We start from the raw sequence: 17,682 nt of genomic DNA, 5'->3' as shown, positions 1-17,682 counted from the left end.
GAATCAAATTCTCCAAAGCTAGGTTGATGTTTTAATTTCATATTTGAAAGCACAAATGAAATCTGACAACTATCATAAATTTAGTTTCTAAATGCTCAAATCTTGACACACATTGCGCTGTCCTAAGCATGCATCTCAGAACCCTATAGCAACCAGATCATAAATCATTATAAAGTTTAATTAATTTGTTGAAAAGTGGAATGCATAGAACACATTTTTATATATATATATATATATATATATATATATATATATATATATATATATATATATGGCAGCAATCTTCCACTAAATGATTCACATTCATGTTTTCACCATGAATTGAACTGATAAATTAAGATATTTAATGTGCATTTTTTTTAAATGCTATTTTAAATAAACCTGTATATAAATATAATTAGTAATTTCGGAAATTTTATAATTTATCCCATTCAAAATTGCAAAACTGACATGATTTTTTACAAAATCACACTGCACAGCTGCTTGCATAAAGTTTAAGGTAAAAATAACTGGAATTAATTAGAGATCATTCATATATTACTACTATGCAATTAAATAAACTGTTAATTCATTACATCATTTATCCCTTTTTTAGGGATATCCCTTCCCTTTATCCCTTATCTACCCTGCAAGAGAGGGCTTCGATCTTTTTGACATTATGAATTCGGCCGGCCGTTACACAACTTTCACTGTATCTGGTGTGTAGAAATGTGAAATAATTTTTGAATTTGTTGCTTTCTAGACTATATATACACTTTTTTTTCATAGGGTACACTGGAGCATGAGGAGTCCAAGATTCTTCGTGTCCAGCTTGAGCTAAACCAGGTCAAAAGTGAGATTGACAGGAAGCTTGCAGAGAAGGATGAGGAGATGGAGCAGATCAAGAGGAACAGCCAGAGAGTCATTGAATCCATGCAGGGCACTCTGGACTCTGAAGTCAGGAGCAGGAATGATGCCCTGAGAATCAAGAAGAAGATGGAGGGAGACCTTAATGAGATGGAGATTCAGCTGAGCCATGCCAATCGCCAGGCTGCTGAGGCCCAGAAACAGCTCAGGAATGTTCAGGGACAACTAAAGGTATATGAATTCTATTTGGCTTTGGGATGTTCGTTTAATTCAACCTGTAATCTAACAATGTACATCTAACCAACAAAAAGTACACTGAAAACTTGTAAATCTATTGTTATGTTCAGGATGCTCAACTGCACCTTGACGATGCCCTGAGAGGTCAGGAAGACATGAAGGAGCAGGTGGCCATGGTGGAGCGCAGAAACACTCTGATGCAGTCTGAGATTGAGGAGCTGAGAGCTGCTCTGGAGCAGACAGAGAGAGGCCGCAAAGTGGCTGAACAAGAGCTGGTGGACGCCAGTGAGCGTGTCGGGCTGTTGCACTCTCAGGTAAGGTTTTTATATTTGTTTTTTTGTATAATTAGGGATGCACTGATTGGTCACCTATAATAATTGGCTGAAAACCACATTTTATGACTTAAACTTGGCCCATTTCACTAACCAATCACAATGTATTGACATAATACCATAAAATTAGCTGCAGATAAACATGTAAACATTTTACAGGTGAGGCGTTTGTGCCACGTTCTGCTTTGTAACTTTTCAAAACATTAGTAAACCATAGTAAATCACACATCTTTATTTAGAGGTGGGTGACTTGATTCAAACGAACTCCCACACAACATAACTTGATGTGTAGATTTGAAGAAAATCATTATGGAGTAACATGACATGCTGCTTGGCTAAAGCTATAGGACTTCCTGAATCTGACCGTATCATTATCATGATGCACAAACAACTTCAAGTTTGAGCCAGAATGGGTTCTGAGTCTGTATCTCAGCCAAACTTTGATCAATCAAAACGAAACGTGATCCACTTCAGCGGACTTGTACTCTTGAGGATCCATGCAGAGTTTGGGAACAGTACCATCTACTGGTCAAATCCAGTGTTTATTAAGCTTTAAACTATGAGAAAAAGCTTATGTATAATGAATGAAAATGAAGAAGAAGAAAAAAAAAAAAAGAAAAAAAAAACATACATCCAAAATATCCAAACGGCCTAAAACAAAAGCCACAAGAGCTTTTGAGAAGAGAATAATTTTATGGTATATGGCATTTATATATGTAAATAGTTCTTATGTTCAGTAAAACACTTTTGATAAAAAGGCTACTATGGTTCCAAATGCCATAACTTTTTTTTCCTTTGTGATATCAATAAAACAATTGGTCCAGATGCAGGTGACATGATTATGAACAAGCTCAAACTAAATTTTTATGACATCATATATCATTTCTTATAGTCATCATGTCAAGCACTAATAAGAAATGCCACTTAAATGTGATATCCTTAAAATCCCTTTCAGTGTGTTAGGAGCCAACAGAGAGCTTGCATATTATACTAAGCTTGAATGATCAGCATCTTGCAAAAATCCTGATCAGAACTTTCCCATTGCTTTTATTTTTTTTAGAACACAAGTCTCCTGAATACCAAGAAGAAGCTTGAGGCTGACCTTGTTCAGGTCCAGAGTGAAGTTGATGACACTGTACAGGAAGCCAGAAATGCAGAGGAGAAGGCCAAGAAAGCCATTACTGATGTAAGTAACAGTAGCTGCCAAATGTTCCACAAGACACTTGTGTACTTGAAAAATGTGGATCTAATGACTTTCTGTATTAATGCAAAAGGCTGCAATGATGGCAGAAGAGCTCAAGAAAGAGCAGGACACCAGTGCTCACCTTGAGAGGATGAAGAAGAATCTGGAGGTCACAGTGAAGGACCTTCAGCACCGTCTGGATGAGGCTGAGAATCTGGCCATGAAGGGAGGAAAGAAACAACTCCAGAAGTTGGAGAGCAGGGTGAGAACTTGCAATCCTAAAATTCAAAGCATTATCTCAGGTCCCTAAAGTAGCTAAAATGCACTAACTACACTTGCACTTATCTGAGATCTATATTGTGCCATAAAAGGTCCGTGAGCTTGAGGCTGAAGTTGACGCAGAGCAGAGACGTGGGGGTGATGCTGTTAAAGGTGTCCGCAAATATGAGAGGAGAGTGAAAGAACTCACTTATCAGGTAAGATCATCCCGACAGTATCCATTGAGTCATCCATAGATGCATCTATAGACAAATATTTAGAATAAATCTATGAAAATGTTTTTAGACTGAGGAGGATAAGAAAAACATCAACAGACTTCAGGATCTGGTTGATAAGCTGCAGCTGAAGGTCAAAGCCTACAAGAGGCAGTCTGAGGAGGCAGTATGTAAAATATATGTTTACACATCGATAAATCAGTAGTTAATGTTGAGATTTCACTGGTGCTCCAAAGTTTAGTTAATATGGTAAAAAATGTACTCTTTAGGAGGAGCAAGCCAACACTCATCTGTCCAAGTTGAGGAAGGTGCAGCATGAACTGGAAGAGGCTGAAGAGCGTGCTGACATTGCTGAGTCTCAGGTCAACAAGCTCAGAGCCAAGAGCCGTGATGCTGGAAAGGTCAGTCGCATAATGCCAGAGTCTGTACTTAGAAGATGCTTTCTCACATTTACAGACTAGAAACATAAAGTATTCAGCTTATGCTTGAAAATTTACTGATTATTTACATGACTTATGAATGTGCTTAATTTTGTCTTAGGCCAAAGAAGAGTGAAAGCCTCAAACCTGAAGGGAGCCTCTACTGATGTCATATAATATATGATTGTTCTGTAGAATTACTTTTAAAATTCCCTTTGAAATAAACATGTTTACCCTATGCAAACATTTGTTTTGGAGTGTTCTTTAGAGGAATGTTTTTTAGAGGAATCCTTTGTCAGAATTATAATGGAATTTGTTCACAATCAGGGTGTCTTCTGATCATTTATTTTCGGACAATTTTGAAAGCAGAAAAATTAGAAAAAATTGCTTTTTTAATTTTAAATTAAACAATAAATTGTGGCTTGTTTCATGGACAGAGTAATAGTCATTAAAGTAATTCCACTCAGCGCCATCTATGAAACAGCTCCTATCTCTTTGAATGAAGAATCAAATTCTCCAAAGCTAGGTTGATGTTTTAATTTCATATTTGAAAGCACAAATGAAATCTGACAACTATCATAAATTTAGTTTCTAAATGCTCAAATCTTGACACACATTGCGCTGTCCTAAGCATGCATCTCAGAACCCTATAGCAACCAGATCATAAATCATTATAAAGTTTAATTAATTTGTTGAAAAGTGGAATGCATAGAACACATTTTTATATATATATATATATATATATATATATATATATATATATATATATATATATATGGCAGCAATCTTCCACTAAATGATTCACATTCATGTTTTCACCATGAATTGAACTGATAAATTAAGATATTTAATGTGCATTTTTTTTAAATGCTATTTTAAATAAACCTGTATATAAATATAATTAGTAATTTCGGAAATTTTATAATTTATCCCATTCAAAATTGCAAAACTGACATGATTTTTTACAAAATCACACTGCACAGCTGCTTGCATAAAGTTTAAGGTAAAAATAACTGGAATTAATTAGAGATCATTCATATATTACTACTATGCAATTAAATAAACTGTTAATTCATTACATCATTTATCCCTTTTTTAGGGATATCCCTTCCCTTTATCCCTTATCTACCCTGCAAGAGAGGGCTTCGATCTTTTTGACATTATGAATTCGGCCGGCCGTTACACAACTTTCACTGTATCTGGTGTGTAGAAATGTGAAATAATTTTTGAATTTGTTGCTTTCTAGACTATATATACACTTTTTTTTCATAGGGTACACTGGAGCATGAGGAGTCCAAGATTCTTCGTGTCCAGCTTGAGCTAAACCAGGTCAAAAGTGAGATTGACAGGAAGCTTGCAGAGAAGGATGAGGAGATGGAGCAGATCAAGAGGAACAGCCAGAGAGTCATTGAATCCATGCAGGGCACTCTGGACTCTGAAGTCAGGAGCAGGAATGATGCCCTGAGAATCAAGAAGAAGATGGAGGGAGACCTTAATGAGATGGAGATTCAGCTGAGCCATGCCAATCGCCAGGCTGCTGAGGCCCAGAAACAGCTCAGGAATGTTCAGGGACAACTAAAGGTATATGAATTCTATTTGGCTTTGGGATGTTCGTTTAATTCAACCTGTAATCTAACAATGTACATCTAACCAACAAAAAGTACACTGAAAACTTGTAAATCTATTGTTATGTTCAGGATGCTCAACTGCACCTTGACGATGCCCTGAGAGGTCAGGAAGACATGAAGGAGCAGGTGGCCATGGTGGAGCGCAGAAACACTCTGATGCAGTCTGAGATTGAGGAGCTGAGAGCTGCTCTGGAGCAGACAGAGAGAGGCCGCAAAGTGGCTGAACAAGAGCTGGTGGACGCCAGTGAGCGTGTCGGGCTGTTGCACTCTCAGGTAAGGTTTTTATATTTGTTTTTTTGTATAATTAGGGATGCACTGATTGGTCACCTATAATAATTGGCTGAAAACCACATTTTATGACTTAAACTTGGCCCATTTCACTAACCAATCACAATGTATTGACATAATACCATAAAATTAGCTGCAGATAAACATGTAAACATTTTACAGGTGAGGCGTTTGTGCCACGTTCTGCTTTGTAACTTTTCAAAACATTAGTAAACCATAGTAAATCACACATCTTTATTTAGAGGTGGGTGACTTGATTCAAACGAACTCCCACACAACATAACTTGATGTGTAGATTTGAAGAAAATCATTATGGAGTAACATGACATGCTGCTTGGCTAAAGCTATAGGACTTCCTGAATCTGACCGTATCATTATCATGATGCACAAACAACTTCAAGTTTGAGCCAGAATGGGTTCTGAGTCTGTATCTCAGCCAAACTTTGATCAATCAAAACGAAACGTGATCCACTTCAGCGGACTTGTACTCTTGAGGATCCATGCAGAGTTTGGGAACAGTACCATCTACTGGTCAAATCCAGTGTTTATTAAGCTTTAAACTATGAGAAAAAGCTTATGTATAATGAATGAAAATGAAGAAGAAGAAAAAAAAAAAAAGAAAAAAAAAACATACATCCAAAATATCCAAACGGCCTAAAACAAAAGCCACAAGAGCTTTTGAGAAGAGAATAATTTTATGGTATATGGCATTTATATATGTAAATAGTTCTTATGTTCAGTAAAACACTTTTGATAAAAAGGCTACTATGGTTCCAAATGCCATAACTTTTTTTTCCTTTGTGATATCAATAAAACAATTGGTCCAGATGCAGGTGACATGATTATGAACAAGCTCAAACTAAATTTTTATGACATCATATATCATTTCTTATAGTCATCATGTCAAGCACTAATAAGAAATGCCACTTAAATGTGATATCCTTAAAATCCCTTTCAGTGTGTTAGGAGCCAACAGAGAGCTTGCATATTATACTAAGCTTGAATGATCAGCATCTTGCAAAAATCCTGATCAGAACTTTCCCATTGCTTTTATTTTTTTTAGAACACAAGTCTCCTGAATACCAAGAAGAAGCTTGAGGCTGACCTTGTTCAGGTCCAGAGTGAAGTTGATGACACTGTACAGGAAGCCAGAAATGCAGAGGAGAAGGCCAAGAAAGCCATTACTGATGTAAGTAACAGTAGCTGCCAAATGTTCCACAAGACACTTGTGTACTTGAAAAATGTGGATCTAATGACTTTCTGTATTAATGCAAAAGGCTGCAATGATGGCAGAAGAGCTCAAGAAAGAGCAGGACACCAGTGCTCACCTTGAGAGGATGAAGAAGAATCTGGAGGTCACAGTGAAGGACCTTCAGCACCGTCTGGATGAGGCTGAGAATCTGGCCATGAAGGGAGGAAAGAAACAACTCCAGAAGTTGGAGAGCAGGGTGAGAACTTGCAATCCTAAAATTCAAAGCATTATCTCAGGTCCCTAAAGTAGCTAAAATGCACTAACTACACTTGCACTTATCTGAGATCTATATTGTGCCATAAAAGGTCCGTGAGCTTGAGGCTGAAGTTGACGCAGAGCAGAGACGTGGGGGTGATGCTGTTAAAGGTGTCCGCAAATATGAGAGGAGAGTGAAAGAACTCACTTATCAGGTAAGATCATCCCGACAGTATCCATTGAGTCATCCATAGATGCATCTATAGACAAATATTTAGAATAAATCTATGAAAATGTTTTTAGACTGAGGAGGATAAGAAAAACATCAACAGACTTCAGGATCTGGTTGATAAGCTGCAGCTGAAGGTCAAAGCCTACAAGAGGCAGTCTGAGGAGGCAGTATGTAAAATATATGTTTACACATCGATAAATCAGTAGTTAATGTTGAGATTTCACTGGTGCTCCAAAGTTTAGTTAATATGGTAAAAAATGTACTCTTTAGGAGGAGCAAGCCAACACTCATCTGTCCAAGTTGAGGAAGGTGCAGCATGAACTGGAAGAGGCTGAAGAGCGTGCTGACATTGCTGAGTCTCAGGTCAACAAGCTCAGAGCCAAGAGCCGTGATGCTGGAAAGGTCAGTCGCATAATGCCAGAGTCTGTACTTAGAAGATGCTTTCTCACATTTACAGACTAGAAACATAAAGTATTCAGCTTATGCTTGAAAATTTACTGATTATTTACATGACTTATGAATGTGCTTAATTTTGTCTTAGGCCAAAGAAGAGTGAAAGCCTCAAACCTGAAGGGAGCCTCTACTGATGTCATATAATATATGATTGTTCTGTAGAATTACTTTTAAAATTCCCTTTGAAATAAACATGTTTACCCTATGCAAACATTTGTTTTGGAGTGTTCTTTAGAGGAATGTTTTTTAGAGGAATCCTTTGTCAGAATTATAATGGAATTTGTTCACAATCAGGGTGTCTTCTGATCATTTATTTTCGGACAATTTTGAAAGCAGAAAAATTAGAAAAAATTGCTTTTTTAATTTTAAATTAAACAATAAATTGTGGCTTGTTTCATGGACAGAGTAATAGTCATTAAAGTAATTCCACTCAGCGCCATCTATGAAACAGCTCCTATCTCTTTGAATGAAGAATCAAATTCTCCAAAGCTAGGTTGATGTTTTAATTTCATATTTGAAAGCACAAATGAAATCTGACAACTATCATAAATTTAGTTTCTAAATGCTCAAATCTTGACACACATTGCGCTGTCCTAAGCATGCATCTCAGAACCCTATAGCAACCAGATCATAAATCATTATAAAGTTTAATTAATTTGTTGAAAAGTGGAATGCATAGAACACATTTTTATATATATATATATATATATATATATATATATATATATATATATATATATATGGCAGCAATCTTCCACTAAATGATTCACATTCATGTTTTCACCATGAATTGAACTGATAAATTAAGATATTTAATGTGCATTTTTTTTAAATGCTATTTTAAATAAACCTGTATATAAATATAATTAGTAATTTCGGAAATTTTATAATTTATCCCATTCAAAATTGCAAAACTGACATGATTTTTTACAAAATCACACTGCACAGCTGCTTGCATAAAGTTTAAGGTAAAAATAACTGGAATTAATTAGAGATCATTCATATATTACTACTATGCAATTAAATAAACTGTTAATTCATTACATCATTTATCCCTTTTTTAGGGATATCCCTTCCCTTTATCCCTTATCTACCCTGCAAGAGAGGGCTTCGATCTTTTTGACATTATGAATTCGGCCGGCCGTTACACAACTTTCACTGTATCTGGTGTGTAGAAATGTGAAATAATTTTTGAATTTGTTGCTTTCTAGACTGAGAAAAGAAAGAAAATGTATGTTTGTCTCATCGGGATGAAAGACAACAATTCCCAGAATGCTTTGCTGCCCTACAAGGCCACTCCCATAGCCACTGCTACTGGATCACTGGATCACTTTTCCACCACGTTCATTTTCATAAAATCATTTCAGTCAGAGGACAGATACTACAATTAAAAACAACATGTCTGTAAAATATTATGTTTTAGGCGCTGAGGGAGTGTCACGGCACAAACACAGCAGGAGTCAAATTACATTCACCGTGATGAATGAGCTCTCCTGATGAGAGCTGAGGTAAATGCCTCCACGCTCGTGGCATACATTCACAGCGTGTTCAGTCTGGCACGTTTTCAGTTCATGCCTTTGGAAACTTAACTTTCATAGGAATTAATTTAAGAAATTGAAACACTCACTTTGCTCCGCCGCTCGCTCCATTAACATGAATACCTCCAGCTGCGAGCTGAGCTGTGAGTGCGATCCCACCGCCCATGCGTGGGTTGAAAACATGCAGAAATAGCGTCTTCTGCTGGCTGCAGTCTTTAGCCTCTGGTCAAAAATTTTACAGAAATAAAATGCATAATCTCTTGTCTCAGGGGGATATGTGGGGGTGGGGGGGCACGATCATTCGAATATACTCCAGGGTTTTTTACTGATACAAAGACATATGCTAATCGCTGAAGTAACCTTTAAGGTTTTTTTTGTTTTGTTTTCTTTTTGTAATATTTTGAATGAATATTAATAAAATAGTATCAGTAATAAAACACCTATTTTGGCAACCCTAGCATTTGAACATTAATATTTCTTTATGAAGTTTAGCAAGCAGTTGTGTTATAAGGAAAATCGTGGTCTCTAAACTAAGTCTTAAACAACGCACACGCTTGTACACATGATAACGAATCCTAACCTGGTTGCGGATGCCGCCGTGTTCAATGAGACCACACGCGAGGGGAAGGGGAACGAAAGCAACGAGGCGGGAGGCGCGCGAGCACAGCAGCACAGAGAAGGCAAACAAGCAAAGTGGCGGAATCAGAATTAAATATAAACAATATATCGATATATAATATATGTCAAAATCCATATCGAGTTTAAAAAATATCTCGATATATTTTAAATATCGCCCACCCCTAGTATTTACAATGTCTTTATTCAAACAAAAAAATAATCTTTACCTGGAAGATGAGTATTATAACAGATGAAGAAAAGCAAGCTAGGAAAATATGTTGTGGCATTAGTGGTGCCCTTGGTGACGAGCAGGTGGAGGTGCTGCCACCGGCGGCAGAGTGGAGGCAGCAGCGGACCGCCGGGGCAGGATGTGCTGGATGGCCTCCGTCTGCCTCTGGGCAGCCAAGAACTGCTGGGCAAAGCTCTTGACCGCGTTGCCGAACAACCCAGCCGATGAAATAGGGGAGTCCAGGAACCGGGTCTTATCGGTCTCCCTCATATCGGCCAGGTTGAACCAGTGATGCCGCTCCTGGACCACCAAGGTGGACATCGCCTGGCCAATAGCACAAGCGGTGGTTTTCATCGCCCGTAGGGTGAGGTCCGTTGCCGTCCGGAGCTCCCGGAAGAGATCTGGGCCAGGACTACCCTCGTGGATGTCCATGAGCACCTGTGCTTGGTGCACCTGCAGCAGCGCCATGGCATTCAAGGCGGACGTGGCCTGGCCACAGGACCTATAGGCCTTCGCGGTCAGACCAGAAGAGAACCTACAGGCCCTGGGCGGGAGCTTCGGGTCCCCGCGCCAGCTAGAGGCAGACGTCGGGACACAGTTGCATCGCGACGGCCCGCTCCACCGGCGGGAGACCCTCATACCCCCTGGCCTGCCCGCCGTCAAGGGTGGTGAGGGAGGAGGAGCCACTAGGTCACCCAAATGGTGCTAAATGGAGCTTCCACGACCTAGTCAGCTCCTCATGCACCTCTGGGAAGAAAGGCACCGAGGCGGGACGCTGAGAACCAGTGCGGCCCGCCCCGAGAAACCAATCGTCCAACCTAGAAGGTTCGGGACGTGGTGGAGGGTCCACTCAAACCCGACCTTTTCGGCGGCCCGGGAAAACATAGCAGTCAACTCCGGGTCCGACTCGACCCGTTGCCACTCTCCCAGAGGGAGGCAGTACAGCCGAATCTTCATTCCCAGAGGACTGAAACTCCCCCTCCGATGCAGGGATCGACATCTGCTCATCCGTGGGTGCCCCAAAGGACACCGTTGGCCGTGCATGTGGGGGGCCGATGGGGTCCTCTGGAAGCACCACCGGTTGCGGCACTTGTGAGAGATTAGGGTCCCGCAGAGGCCCACTCGACAGGTTTGCCCTAACTGTGATCCTCAGGTCGCCCCGGCCATCCGTAAAAGTAGGTCTATTCTGCTGGGCAGGAATAGACCTAAATCGAGCTATGGGTAGGGGGACTCCACCTTCCCGAAGGTGAGCGAGTCGACCTAAGCGCCAAAATAGTCATGTTCCTGCAGTGAGAACATGAGCTATCCACAAATGCCGCCTCAGTGTGCTCTAAGCCCAGGCATGTGATACAGCGTTTGTGAACGTCAGCGAGCGACAGGGAACGACCGCATCCAGGAAAGCATGGGCGGAAAGGCATCCTGAAAAGGACGGCATGTCACCCGTGTAGCTCTTTTGTGAGGAAAATTTGCTCTTTTAGTGCTGAAGCACCCAGGGATCGACCGTGGCAGAATAACAGGGTTTGTGTGCAGCCTATTTCTGCTCTCACCAGAAAAGGAACACGCCCACTGAACCAACTGTGTGTGTGTGTGTGTGTGTGTGTGTGTGTGTGTGTGTGTGTGTGTGTGTGTGTGTGTGTCAGAGTTTCCACTAGAAAAAAATGGCGCAGAAAAACCGGCAGAGGTTTCGTTTTCCGGACATTTTGATGATATGCCGGTTAAATATCGCCTCTTAACTAGTAACGTTGAGGAAAACTAAAAGCAGTTTATGTAACTTAAAAAAAATGACATAATCAGGCCATATATTCAACATGTTTATTAGCCTAACTTTCAAATAGACGGAAAAAAAACATGAACGTCCAATTGGCGTCAATCAACCAATTTTTTTTACTATGGTTTCACCATAGGCGTAATTTGCGGGTGGGACAGGTAGGACATGTCCCCACCACTTTTTTAAAACATCTTGCTTCACGGATAAACCTAACTAATACAAACAAAACATCTCTGGTTAACTAAAAGAGTATAATTTAATTAGTTTGTTAAATAAGAGGCGATCTGGTGCTCGTTGCCGCTCTTATCAGTGGTGCAGATTTCTCTCGCGGCTCATGCAGTCTCCACACAGACGAGTGCTTAAATCTAACGCTTAACGCTGTTGTAGAGACTTTCTATTTGTTCTGGTCAGATCACGAAACAAATTGCACAAAAACTGTCCCTGCTCTTGATGTACAACCACTGATGGTATTCGGTTTTGATGAGAGAAAAAATAGGCTACGATGGCAGATTAGAAACGAGAACTTCTGACAAGTTTAACAGACTGTAACGAGGTTTGTGGCTCTTAACTCTCTTGTGGGGAAGGAAGAAGGCGGTGTCGGTATGACTGGGACTAGAAAATTTATTTTCACAATGCAACTGGTAAACATAAACACGCACGAGGGCGTAAAACTCTGTCTCTCCAAAACTCTCACAGCTCAGAAACTCTCTTTCATCTTGTCTCAGGCTCAGGCTGTGTGTCTAGTCCCAGTCTGTGGATCACCTTGAACTTAAATGGCTGTAAAGCTAGATACCAACGGGTGATCCGGGCGTTGGTATCCTTCATGCGGTGGAGCCACTGCAGAGGGCATGGTCTGAAAAGAGGGTGAACTCCCACCCCAGGAGGTAGTAGTGGAGGGTGAGGATGGCCCACCTGATGGCTAGACACTCCTTCTCTATGGTGCTGTACATTGTCTCTCTCTTAGAGAGCTTGCGACTGATGTACAGCACCGGCCGTTCCTCACCCCCCACCTCCTGGGACAGGAAAGCGCCCAACCCCCTGTCCGAGGCATCCGTCTGTAGAGAAAAAGGGAGAGAAAAGTTTGGAGCTTGCAAGAGCGGGCCACCACACAGAGCAGCCTTTATCTGAGTAAAAGCCTGCTGGCACCGCTCCGTCCACTGAACCGTATCTGGTACCTCCTTTTTAGTTAAATCAGTCAGCGGGCTGGCAAGGTCTGAATAGTTAGGCACAAACCTTCTGTAATATCCCGCTAGCTCCAGGAACTGTCTAACATCCTTCTTGGTCTTGGGTCTCGGACAGGTAGCAACTGCCGCTGTCTTATCAATTTGGGGACGCACCTGTCCATGACCCAAGTGGAAGCCCAGATATCTTACTTCCACCCGCCCAATTGCACACTTCTTCGGGTTGGCCGTGAGCCCCGCTCTTCTCAGCGACTTCAGGACAGCCCGCAAGTGCTGCATATGCCGCCGCCAATCCGCACTGTAGATTATGATGTCATCTAGATATGCGGCGGCATACGCAGCATGCGGCCGGAGAATTCTGTCCATCAGACGCTGGAAGGTCGCGGGAGCCCCGAACAAGCCGAACGGAAGTGTGATGAATTGGTGTAAACCGAACGGCATGGTGAAAGCTGTTTTCTCTTTGGACATGGGAGACAAGGGGATCTGCCAATATCCCTTGGATAAGTCCAGCATCGAATAAAAACGAGCGGTCCCTAGCCGATCAAGCAATTCGTCCACCCTCGGCATTGGATAAGCATCAAATTTTGACACCGCGTTCACCTTACGATAGTCCACGCAGAACCGTACGGAGCCGTCCGTTTTAGGCACTAAAACTATCGGGCTCGCCCAGTCGCTGTTGGACTCTTCGATTACTCCCATATCGAGCATTGCTGCTAATTCCTCCTGCACCACTTTTTTTTGTGCTCAGGTAAACGGTACGGCCGGCTGCGAACTACGACACCCAGCTCGGTCTCGACGTGGTGTTGAATGAGGTCCGTTCGACCAAGTAGGGGCGAGAACACGTCCGCAAAGTGTTTCACGTCAGTGAGCTGCGAGGGCGAGAGGTGGTCTCCCCCAGGGGCCAGCGCGATAGATTGCGCTTTTTGGATCGTCTCTGGCCCGAGATCCTCCTCCCCACTCACCACCGTCGCTAGCATCACTGCCTCTGCCTCCACCCACTTTTTTAACAGGTTGAGATGGTAAATTTGACGTGCCCCGTCCCTATCCGACCGAATGACCTCATAGTCGAGATCTCCCACTCGCCATGTGACCACGAACGGCCCTTGCCACTTCGCTAGTAATTTAGAGCTCGAGGTAGGGAGTAATACAAGCACCTGCTCTCCCGGTGTAAATTTACGGAGCCTAGCGTCTCTGTTATATAGCTGTCTCTGTCTGTCCTGAGCCTGGAGCAAATTCTCACGTGAAAGCCGCCCTTAAAAGGTGGAGTTTTGCTCTCAGCTCCAGGACATACTGAATTTTGTTCTTGCTCGCGGAAGGTCCTTCCTCCCAAGCCTCTCTAAGGACGTCTAGCACCCCCCGTGGCTGGCGACCATAGAGCAGCTCATAGGGGGAAAACCCGTGGAGGCTTGGGGGACTCCGCGGACAGCGAATAACAGGGGCTCTAGCCATTTATCCCAATTTTTTGCGTCCTTGTGCACAAACTTACGAATCATGGCTTTCAATGTGCGATTAAATCGTTCCACCAGCCCGTCTGTTTGTGGGTGATAGACGCTGGTGCGAATCGATTTAATGCCCAACAATTCGTAGAGTTCGCGGATTGTCCGTGACATAAACGCTGTGCCTTGATCGGTGAGAATTTCTTTCGGAATTCTTACTCGGGAGATTAACGAGAACAGCGCGCCCGCTACACTTTTCGCCGAAATAGTGCGGAGCGGAACTGCCTCGGGATATCGCGTTGCATAGTCCACCAGGACTAATGCAAAGCGATGTCCCCGTGCTGACCGCTCTAATGGCCCGATGAGGTCCATCCCAATTCGCACGAAGGGGACCTGCATCAGCGGAAGGGGGCACAATGGTGCTTTTGGGGTGGCCGATGGGTTGACCAACTGACATTCCCGACACGACGCACACCACCTGCGTAGAGTCTCGTGAATGCCCGGCCAAAAAAACGGGCCATTAAACGGTTTAATGTTGCCGTTTGTCCTAAGTGCCCGGCCATTGGATTCACATGAGCCGCCTGGAAAAGCATTTCCTGGCAGCTTTTTGGTACTAACAACTGGGTTTTATCCTGCTTTGACTGGGCGTCTTGTGTCACCCGATACAACCGGTCATTTATCACTGAAAAATGCGGATAGGTGAGCGGCCGGTCTGGATGGAGGTTTCCCGGAGGTCCCGAATCCACCTCCCCCACCTGCACCGCCGTCACCTTCCCTTCCCCCTTCCCCCAAGAGCATCCGTACACAAGTGTACCAATAATTTATTAAATGCAGGCCAATTCGTTCCCAAAATTACCGGATGCCGGAGATGCGGGTTAACTGCTACCTCCACACTATGTCTGGTTGCAACCTGAATCCACCAAAGCCTGATACATACCCCCCTTGATACTCACTGGTATCTGGTACAGGCCAGCATGATCGGGGGTGGCTTGTGGCGCATCGGGGACCCGGATCAGCGTCCCCACCTCCATAACGGGACACCGGTCAATGAAGTGTCCCGGGTCCCCGCAGCACCAACAAGCCGGCCCAGACTTCCCCGCCGCCCTAGTGGCTGGAAGTAGGTCAGACAATTGGCGTGGAGAGAGAGGCTGGGATGAGGAAGCGGGGAGGTGGTCCCGCCCCCTCCCCTAGCTGCTGGCCTAGGAGCGGCTGGAGTCTCGGCCGCGCCCCCCGTCCTCCAGCGTGGCGCTGGCCGGGGCGACAGCCCTCCTCGGGACCTAGGAAGGGGGACAGGTTTAGAGAGGGGCGGGGTAGAGACAGGGGTAGAGAGAGAGAGAGAGGAAAGAGAGAGAGAGATGCCGCTGGTAAGGGCTCGCCGACCCCGCAGCACGCCACCATCTGGTCCTCCGGCAATTGGATGGCCTGGTCTAGCGACCCCCGGGCGGTGGCACTGGACCCACTGCGCAGTCTCCCGGGGAAGCCGCGCGACGAACTGCCCCAGTACCACTCAATCGATGACTTCCGCGACGTCGCTGTCGCCGGCCATCAGCCACTTGCGGCACGAGTCCCGGAGCTGTTGGGCAAAGACGAAGGGCCGACCGGACTCTTCAAGAGCCAGGGTCCGGAACCGCTGGCGATGTTGTTCCAGGGTCCGGCCGACCCACTGGAGAATCGACCGCCTCAGGTCTTTATAGACCAGGAGATTCTGGACTGGCAGTTGGTGGGCGGCTACCTGCGCCTCTCCGGACAGCAGCGGCAGGAGCCGCATTGGCCAGTCCGCCTTGGGCCATCCCCGGAGCTCGGCGGTCTGCTCAAAGGGATCCACGAAGGCCTCCGGATCATCTTGAGGCCCCATCTTGGTTAGTGGTACAGCGGCTGCCGAGTCGGTGGTGCGGGAGGGGACGGCCCGAATATCCCGGTCCATCCAGCTCCGGAACAGCTCGCGGTCTTCATGCTGGGCCTGGAGGAGCGCCTCAAACCTCTTTTTCTGCTCCTCCCTTACGGCCCGCAAATCTTGGTGAGTTTCCTGATGAAGACCGGCGAGCGATCGTTCCAGGTCCGCAAGTAGGGTTCTTGACGGGGTCTCCATAACGGCGGCGGCGTTCTTCTTCCCTCCCGGGTTTCGGCACCAGTGTAACGAGGTTTGTGGCTCTTAACTCTCTTGTGGGGAAGGAAGAAGGCGGGGTCGGTATGACTGGGACTAGAAACTTTATTTTCACAATGCAACTGGTAAACATAAACACGCACGAGGGCGTAAAACTCCGTCTCTCCAAAACTCTCACAGCTCAGAAACTCTCTTTCATCTCGTCTCAGGCTCAGGCTGTGTGTCTAGTCCCAGTCCAAATTTTTTTTTATTTTACCTTTATTTTACCAGGAAAGTCCCATTGAGTTACAATAACTCTTCTCCCAGGGAGTCCTGGCCAAGGCTAGCGGCCAAAAGTTTCCAGAAAAATAAATAAAAATAAAATAAACAAAAAGACAAGACATAAATTACTCTCTCTCTCTCTCTCTCTCTCAAACTCTCTCTCTCTCTCCTCCCGCAGCGGCATTTGTGCTGTCTCTCCACGCCAATTACTGCAATTAGACACAGGTGTTATTCATTTGCACTTGACCTACTTACTCCCCGCTCTGCCCCATACCTTCTCTCCCGCTACAGACCCCGCGAAACCACGCCCCCTCCGCCACACAGACTAGACCAGGGATTGTAAGCAAAGTGTGCAAATCTATTTGCCTTTATTCACGTGAAAAATCTTGGCACAACACTAGTGTGTTTAGATGCAATAGTTAAACGAGATCTATATCAATAAATGAACTATTTAATTGATTTCCGGACATCTTAATACAACATTTTCTGCAATTGTTATTGTACATATTTTACATCTGATATAACATTGTATCAGCAATGCAACCCCCCCTTAATACGCCATATAGTGCATATCATATGCATGTGAAAAACTGCTTACCATATGCACGCCAAAGCTCATTTTGACGTATATGAGCGCCCCTCACACGTCAAAATGAGCTTTGGCGTGCACATAGTACGCAGTTTTTCGCGTGCATATGATACGTAATTTATGTCCCACCCACTTTTTAAAACAAAGTTACGCCACTGGGTTTCACATTTCATAGTTTAACAAACCAACCCCCCCTTCCCCACATAAAATATCCGAATGTAGCTTTGTTTTTACTCAAGAAAATGTAATTATAAACTCAGTATGTCTCATTTAGTTGGTAACATTTAAATTGGCCACCGTGTGAAATGACTCCTTGTCAAATGAACTTGAACAAACAAATGACGAGGCCTATAACATTGTCTCATGTCATTTTGGCTACTTTTTACGCTTTTTTTCAGT

At 43.7% G+C, this 17,682-nt stretch overlaps 2 protein-coding genes across 2 annotated transcripts; both read left to right on the top strand.

The window, feature by feature from the left end:
* The first annotated feature begins 774 nt into the window (after nucleotides 1–774).
* Nucleotides 775–3,755, top strand: LOC137071059 (myosin heavy chain, fast skeletal muscle-like). Its single transcript, XM_067438718.1, has 8 exons — nucleotides 775–1,077; nucleotides 1,194–1,397; nucleotides 2,476–2,601; nucleotides 2,690–2,860; nucleotides 2,970–3,074; nucleotides 3,163–3,258; nucleotides 3,362–3,493; nucleotides 3,633–3,755. Exons 1-8 carry the CDS (start codon nucleotides 871–873, stop codon nucleotides 3,645–3,647), a joined length of 1,056 nt encoding a protein of 351 aa, XP_067294819.1. The 5' UTR covers nucleotides 775–870; the 3' UTR covers nucleotides 3,648–3,755.
* Nucleotides 3,756–4,789: 1,034 nt separating this feature from the next.
* On the top strand, nucleotides 4,790–7,770 carry LOC137071060 (myosin heavy chain, fast skeletal muscle-like). The gene is made up of 8 exons (XM_067438719.1): nucleotides 4,790–5,092; nucleotides 5,209–5,412; nucleotides 6,491–6,616; nucleotides 6,705–6,875; nucleotides 6,985–7,089; nucleotides 7,178–7,273; nucleotides 7,377–7,508; nucleotides 7,648–7,770. The coding sequence occupies exons 1-8, from the start codon at nucleotides 4,886–4,888 to the stop codon at nucleotides 7,660–7,662; spliced, it is 1,056 nt and encodes a 351-aa protein (XP_067294820.1). The 5' UTR covers nucleotides 4,790–4,885; the 3' UTR covers nucleotides 7,663–7,770.
* The last annotated feature ends 9,912 nt before the right edge of the window (nucleotides 7,771–17,682 follow it).

The sequence above is a fragment of the Pseudorasbora parva genome, chromosome 3 (genome assembly GCF_024679245.1).
Source record: "Pseudorasbora parva isolate DD20220531a chromosome 3, ASM2467924v1, whole genome shotgun sequence".
Lineage (NCBI taxonomy): Eukaryota > Metazoa > Chordata > Actinopteri > Cypriniformes > Gobionidae > Pseudorasbora > Pseudorasbora parva.
This window is presented reverse-complemented; position numbering and strand designations above follow the sequence as displayed.

What these genes read in the sequence shown, in the direction of transcription:
- LOC137071059 (XM_067438718.1), top strand. Translation starts at nt 871, where the DNA reads ATGGAGCAGATCAAGAGGAACAGCCAGAGAGTCATTGAATCCATGCAG. An exon ending in TCGGGCTGTTGCACTCTCAG is followed by an intron (nt 1,398 to 2,475) that starts GTAAGGTTTTTA and finishes TATTTTTTTTAG; the next exon opens with AACACAAGTCTCCTGAATAC. An exon ending in TCCAGAAGTTGGAGAGCAGG is followed by an intron (nt 2,861 to 2,969) that starts GTGAGAACTTGC and finishes GTGCCATAAAAG; the next exon opens with GTCCGTGAGCTTGAGGCTGA.
- LOC137071060 (XM_067438719.1), top strand. Translation starts at nt 4,886, where the DNA reads ATGGAGCAGATCAAGAGGAACAGCCAGAGAGTCATTGAATCCATGCAG. An exon ending in ATGTTCAGGGACAACTAAAG is followed by an intron (nt 5,093 to 5,208) that starts GTATATGAATTC and finishes TGTTATGTTCAG; the next exon opens with GATGCTCAACTGCACCTTGA. An exon ending in TCGGGCTGTTGCACTCTCAG is followed by an intron (nt 5,413 to 6,490) that starts GTAAGGTTTTTA and finishes TATTTTTTTTAG; the next exon opens with AACACAAGTCTCCTGAATAC.